The 7,500-nt window shown below is 46.7% G+C and overlaps 1 protein-coding gene across 1 annotated transcript in view; it reads left to right on the top strand.

Annotated features, from left to right (window-relative positions):
* The window catches only part of cnksr2a (connector enhancer of kinase suppressor of Ras 2a), a 162,008-nt gene that overhangs the window by 62,684 nt on the left and 91,824 nt on the right, over positions 1-7,500 (top strand). Inside the window, exon 5 of the mRNA XM_063206347.1 lies at positions 5,526-5,645. Within this exon, the coding sequence (XP_063062417.1) occupies positions 5,526-5,645 (120 nt within the window). The remainder of the gene's footprint in view (positions 1-5,525; positions 5,646-7,500) is intronic.

Raw genomic sequence — 7,500 nt, 5'->3', positions numbered from 1 at the left:
TGACCATTAACTCTGACGGAGCCAGCAGCAGCTTCAGGCTATTCAGGCTATAGAGTAGTCCAGCTAGTCAGTAGTCCAGTCCTGTCAGCTGTATGCTTGTTTGCAGGGGGGCTCCAGGCGATGTGTCAGCATCATCCGCGACATTCCCCTTCGCGTCTTTATTTATTTATTTGTATTTTTACAGTCAATGTTTTGCTTAGATGTCCAGGAATGTTTCTTTATCTACCACTGTCAGGGAAGAGTTGGCACGAAATGAGTGGGAGAGAGAAGGGAAAGATGGAGGATGGCTCAGGCCGGATTCGAACCCGGATCTCCACTCTGTATGGGCACATCCCACCCATGGGTCATCATCTCGCTGTAAAGTTGCAATAACACTGGCCACCTGTAGCTATGGAGTTGACACTGGCTTTTGACCCCACTGTTGGAGTGAGTTGACTTCCTGCACTGTTGGAAATACTCTACCTGGAGTTATATAAGTTTACTCTGCACTTTTGCCACCTCATTTTTAGTGTGGATATCCTAAAGTCAGAAGCAACTTGGTCAAAGACAGAAGGAAAACTCCACACTTTATTGCTCTGAGCATGAAAGACAGCAGTGGAGTAATAGTCTGGGGAGGGGAGATGGTACAGTGCACAGTAAACGTTACTTTAAGACTTATCGAGATAATTTAACAATTTCTAACTCTAGTATTTGCTTCCACAATAAATGAATTAACACTGCATTGTTGGAGGGATTGCAGTCCGAGGAGAGGAGACGAGAGGATATGAGAGAAGAGGAGAGGATGGAGAGGTGAGGAGAGGAGAAGAGAAGAGAGGGGTAGGAGGGGAAAAAGAGGAGAGGGAGATGAAGGAGAGGGAGAAGAAAAAAGCGGAGAGGAAGAAGAGTGGAGAGGAGAGGGGGAGGAGGGGGAAAAGGGGAGAAGGAAAAAGATAGAAGTTAAGGAAGCAGAGGAATGATAGAATAGAGAGAGGGGAGAGCAAGAAATAGGAGAGAATGAAGAGATGAACGCAGAATGAGAGAGGAACAACAACAGGGATAGAGAGAGAGAGCAAGAGAGAGAGAGAGAGAGAGAGAGAGAGAGAGAGAGAGAGAGAAGCGGTTTGTCTCAGCTGAGGTGACACGTCTAGTAATCACAGTTGAAGGGAGAAGGGGAATGGCCAGAAGGGAGATGCAACATTGTTGTTTTGAGACAGAAAGCATCGGTCTCTGCCCAAAGATGGATTACTGCATGGGCCTATTGGGCCCAGGCACAGAGACCCAAGAGCCAAATGGGCCCTGAAGCCCAAGCCTCCGAGTTAAAAAAACAAAAAACAAAAACATTGTTATTGGTCTATATTTGTGTTCTCAAATTGTGTTAAATTGCACTTTAAGCTACTCTATTTTCAAATTCCGGCCTTCTAACATCTTTACGGCCTTCTAACATCTTCACTAACCCCCCATTTTGGAACCTTGCAATGTCATGTAGGGGGCCTTTCTTGTCGTCTGGCCTAGGGGCCAATGGACTCATGATCTGTCCTTGTATCTGCCCACAGCAGCTTTTGCTGCTACAGCACTAGTCCCCTGTCCAGACAGGGAGGGGGGAGGGATGGAGTGTTTTTCGTTTTTATTATGCCATTGTTATTTGTCAGCTTGGCAACACTGATGCAAACAGGCATGCCAATAAAGCAAATTTGAATTTGAATTTGAGTGAGTGAGAGGTGGGACTGGGCTGAGGGGTTTGACAGCTTTGCTTTGACGACTTTTTTTTTGTGATCAATATTTTATTGATTTTCAACAGGGGGAAAGGGGGGGTGGGGTGTGGTGTGGGGTTACAGACATATTGAGGATCATCATACAACAATAGTGAAACACTAGAAAAGAAAGAAAATATAAAACTGGAGTTTTACATGGCAGAATGATGGATAAGGCATGGTAATATGACCTAACATCTCATCCAAGAAATTAACTTTAATGAAAACAGTTTCCAGGATTCAGCTTTGACGACTTTACTGATTTCCAGCCAATGCAGCCATGCCAGTCAATCATATATGCTATAGGCAAAGCAGGGCAAGTGTTTTTGTATAGCATAGTTCATACTACTGGGCAGCTCAATGGGCCTTACACACAAAACAGCAACAACGTGTTAACATAAATAACCAATATAGGCACAGTATAAAAAATTACACATAACATCACCAGAAATGAAAAAAGGTAAAACTAAGGGGATTCTGAAATGTATATCAGGATGATGAGCAGAGCATCATTCTCTACCTAACTGTGGCAACAGACTGCGGGCAGTGACAGGAGAAGTTGAACTTCAGCAAAAAAATTGTAATGAGCTGAGCTACGATGTGGTTCGGTGGCAGCAGACGGCAGCCAATGTAATCTCTACATTTTCTAAACACAAGCTTTGGTTGGTCACTCTCCCTGATCGAACGTTCAAAGGTCAAACCTTTCGCCATGTTTGCCATTCCCGGGTCTGTGCAGTCCAGGTGGGATGCTGCTGCTTTTTAACATGTTCACCACCCACAGCCAGTTCCTACAGTTAGGCCCTAGTGCCTGCCCAAAGCTTTGCCTTAGGTGTGTCGAAGATAGTAATAATAATAATAATAATAATACATTTATTTTGTATAGCGCTTTTCAAGACACTCAAAGACGCTTTACATAACATAGAACACAGAAACAAACACATTTCAAACACAAAGACATACAGGCACTCAACAAAAGTACAACAAGCAGACGGAGTGGATGGTTTTAGGTCCATTGTGATATGGAACAGTAGGTGTTGTGGAGAGGTTAGCAGACGATGGGGGCAGAGATGGAATCAGTTCTACAAGGGGATACAACGATCCAAAGACCCCATCGCGGCTGCGAGTTCGGCTGAGGGAGGTAGCCGAACAAGCAGGTGAAGTCACAGCTGAGAAATGCCACAGACGGAGCCGCGGACACGCTGACTGGGGCGGCAGCTTGTAGTAAAATGCCATGGCGGGATCCGTGGAGACGCCGGTGCAGACAGGAGGAGACACGCTGGGTGTTGTTGTAAGGCCACGAGCAGGTGAAGCCAACAGCCGGGCTGGCTTCACAGCAGTCAGCTGTAAACTCCTCATTCGGCAACGGAAAATTGTCTCCCCGAACAGCAGGTGTTGTAGAAGCAGTCACACAGCGCGCCGACGCCAGTGCAGCTGGAAGGCCACCCTGGTTCGTCAACAGCCAGGTATCGACGACAAGTTGTTTGTCCGTCCGGAAAGAGTGTAAAATTGTCCGAAGTTTTTAGTGCGATGGTGGTAAATTGGATTGAATGGATGGAAGAAAGCGAGCAGCGGCTGCTAAACGCGCCAGCGTCCACGCGCCTTCATTCCGGAAAACAGATAGTAACTCCACCTTAGATATAATCGAGGAGAGGAGATCAGGATGCTCTCACGCTCTGTAGTTCAGAGATAAATTGTGCGGTTGGTTGGTTGTGTGTGGTGCTTTCTCTGCTAAGAGAGTACACAGGTAGGAAGGCAGGTGAAAATGAGCCATCCAGGTGCAAAATGGGGGGGAATAAAGAAATGAGGAGAACAAAGAAAGCAACACCAGCACAGTGCATGCGGAAAAAAAAACCCACTTGAGCTCCTGAGAATGTAGCAAGCCTGAAAGATTTCAGTTTCTTCAAAAAAGAAAAAGAAACGTAAAAATAAGGTTGAGTCATGTCAAAATGTCAGATGTATTTGAGCAGAGGGGGAGGCTTGCACAGCATCTCTGCTGCATATTTGCTCCGCACCGCTCTCCTCTTTCCTCTCGGACTTTGATGTATGGCAAGGGCTTTGTGAATTCCACTAAAACAGTGCAGTGGGGAATCCCTACAGGGCTATACTGCCCACTGTGTGTGTGTGTGTGTGTGTGTGTGCGTGTGTGTGTGTGTGTGTGTGTGTGTGTGTGTGTGTGTGTGTGTGTGTGTGTGTGTGTGTGTGTGTGTGTGTGTGTGTGTGTGTGTGTGTGTGCGTGCGTGCGTGCGTGCGTGCGTACGTGCGTGCGTGTGCGTGTGCATGCGCATGCGTGTGTCTGAGCGTGTACATATGTGTGTGTGTGTGTGCGTTTTGCGTGTGTGTACAGTATGTGTGTATTTACAGTAGGTGAATGTGCATACAGGTTGAGGGAGAGTGAGTGAGTGAGAGAGAGAGAAATATATACTGTACTTCCTGTAGGCACAGCTATCCTGTCACGACTTTCAGCATTTAATGTGCCGCAGCCTGACGTGTCCGCCCGCCGCACAGCATGTAGAGGGTTCAGATGTGCTGTTGTAAGAGGTTAGCTGCCACCCACCGCTATGTAAATCACCCCCCTAACACATGCCTCTACACATAAAATCAAATCAGACCGTAGCATACGATATGCCTACACGTATAACATCAAGTCAGCCCGTAGCATATGCCCGCACATATAAAATCAGATCAGCCCATAACATAGCGGTACGTCCAGTGAAACAGCCGACATGGTAATCAGCAGTATGCTCAGCACCAGGACACCATATGTCACATCATACCAGCACACACACGAACACACACACGCGCGCACGCGCGCGCACACAAACACACACAAAGTCACACCTTAAAGGGCAAAGGCATTTTGTGTAATGTGAGACGTCATTTCTTTTCTGGCCCTCTGCCAAGACTGAAGCAGAAACAATTTTGGTCCGGTCAGAGGAGCTACCAAAGTTATACGTGTATATAAAATAGTAAATTCAACCCTGATGTCCAGATTTTTTTCTCAATTGGCTATCTATTGCACTGTAGTTAGTAAGTTAGTTGTGTGGTTCATTGTTACGTAAGTAGTTGGATGGTTTAATTGTTTTATAGGTATTTATTCTTTGCCCACTCCGCCAACCTGTTGGCGTTTGACGCCATAAAGATGGATTTCTACCATAGCTGTTTAATTGTTTTAAAAGCATTTATTCTTTGCTCAGCAAGCCTGTGGGAGATAGGTGCCTTAAAGATGGATAACGAACTGATTGTCTGATGAGATCCACACTCTTTACAGGCTCATTGCTTCTGGTTTCAGCACAGCGGCCCTGCATAAACCCACCACCTGGCCCAGTCAGAGAGAGCAGAATGCATAATGACTCTGAAATCAATGTCATGCCCTCTTCTTCCATTTTGCTCATTTTGTACATGCGGTTGCCTGTGTAATGCAAATACTATGCTAATTTCTATGGGCTATTAGCCTGGCAACGGCTGCCTGTCCCATGGTACTGTAGCTTCTGGATGGCACTACCAAAGACTTCCTAGCTAGGATCTGTCATTCTCACAGCAGCAGCAAATACAGAGATGGGACACACGTTAAAGTCAATTTTCTCCGTGGTGAATTTTTTTTTAGAATAAAAAGAAATCAGGTGACTCATAGAATGTGGTATTTGTACATCCATTGCACCACCCAGAATGAAAAAAATGGCCATTCTCATTCTCTCTCTTTGTCTCTCTGTCTCTGTGTCTCTCTCTCTCTCTCTCTCTCTCTCTCTCTCTCTCTCTCTCTCTCTCTCTCTCTCTCTCTCTCTCTCTCTCCCCCAGTGCAAGACGTTGTCGGGAGTGTGTGACCACATCATCTCGTTGTCCTCTGACCCCGTGGTGTCCCAGGCTGCCCATCTGGAGGTCGTCCAGCTGGCCAACATCAAACCTACTGAGGGACTGGTGAGTCACACACACACACACACACACACACACACACACACACACACACACACACACACACACACACACACACACACACACACACACACACACACACACACACAGGGACTGGTGAGCTGCAATACAGCGAAAGGTAAGACACGTGAAATCCAAACATCCAAACATCTGACCCAGCAGAAGGACCAAATTAGCACAGACAAATGAATATGGAACAGAAAGTCAGCTTCATCCAGGATTTTCATCTTCATCTTTTAATACGCCCACACACACATGCAGACACCGCATACAGACACACATGCGCAGTAGGACTGCGCGCACATACACATGCACGCACGCGCGCACACACACACACACCCACACACACACACACACACACACACACACACACACACACACACACACACACACACATAAATATGCATGTGCATAAACAAGCCATGAAAATGCATTCTATATACAGTAGAGGTCTAATACCTGCAGGTATAGTTAAGGGCCGTACACACACGTCGCTGCTAGTTACTCGCTCAGCGGATGAAGTCAATAGAATGTCTACGTGTTCCAGCGAGTCTCGCTGGCGAGTAGGCGAGGAGAGTACAAGCGATGCGATGTGGGCGGGTTCCGAGATAAACTTATTTTATCTTCGAGCGACGCGAGTTAAGCGAGTAACCAATTGGAATGCAGAATACAGATTATTGACAGGTGACGTTGCCCCTGTGGTGTTCTGACCACCCAACTTCTGCACGCCGCCATCACATTGTGGTTAAAAGTGTTGAGGAAAAAACATACAGTGAACACCGCCAAAGGCTCATGCATGGTTGTGCACAGCACACGATCAACGTTAAACAGCGTAGGCCTACATTTTGTTTCGTACGGACGTTATTGGCGCGGACAGGGGGAACCATGACAACCAGTAAACAAAATCACCCAGAGCGAGTGGCAAGTAGGCGAGTGAGCAAGTAGCGAGTAAATAGCAGCGACGTGTGTGTACGGCCCTTTATGCAAATGATACTTTGCCCATCGTCGTTTTCTGCTTAAAGCGGCATTAGTGTGTATGTGCGAGCGTGTGTGCGTGCGAGCGTGCGAGCGTGCGTACGCGCGTGCGATGGCGTGTGCCTGGATATTGCTACGCATTTTAATGCTATTCCCTCTTTGCAAATTTTAGTACCATCCTTGACACAGCACCCCCGCCCCCAAAACTCTTTCAAACATAGAGAGAGCTCCCTGCTCCACTCAGACAGGAGGACACTGAAGGGCATACTCATAGCGATGATTAAAAGCTTCTTGAAATGCATAAAGTCACTGCCAATTCGGTGGTATCTTTTACTTTGCACTTGTATTACACTTTTACCCAAAGCAACCTACAGTTATTTACTGTGCACAATATGTACAGGGTGTAATAGTCCCTGGAACAATGTGGGGTTATTTGCCCTGCTCAAATGCACTTCAGCCATGGATGGTACTGTAGGGGATTCAAACCTGCAACCTTTCAATTTCAAGATCAACTCCCTAACTTCCGTCCTCACATCCTGCCTTTGTGCCTGTGTGTGTGTGTGTGTGTGTGTGTGTGCGTGCGTGTGTGTGTGTGTGTGTGTGTGTGTGTGTGTGTGTGTGTGTGTGTGTGTGTGTGTGTGTGTGTGTGTGTGTGTGTGTGTGTGTGTGTGTGTGTGTGTGTGTGTGTGTGTGTTTCTGTGTCTTTGTCTGTGTCTGTGTCTGTGTCTGTGTCTGTGTCTGTGTCTGTGTCTGTGTCTGTGTCTGTGTCTGTGTCTGTGTTGTGTGTGTGTGTGTGTTTGTGTGTGTCAGAGGCAGTGACTTCATGTTTGTGTGTGTTCCCCCATGGGCATGTGGCAATATTAGT

Source organism: Engraulis encrasicolus, chromosome 9, assembly GCF_034702125.1.
Source record: "Engraulis encrasicolus isolate BLACKSEA-1 chromosome 9, IST_EnEncr_1.0, whole genome shotgun sequence".
Classification (NCBI taxonomy): Eukaryota; Metazoa; Chordata; class Actinopteri; order Clupeiformes; family Engraulidae; genus Engraulis; species Engraulis encrasicolus.
Note: the sequence above shows the minus strand (reverse complement) of the source record. Positions and strands in the feature narration are given on the sequence as shown.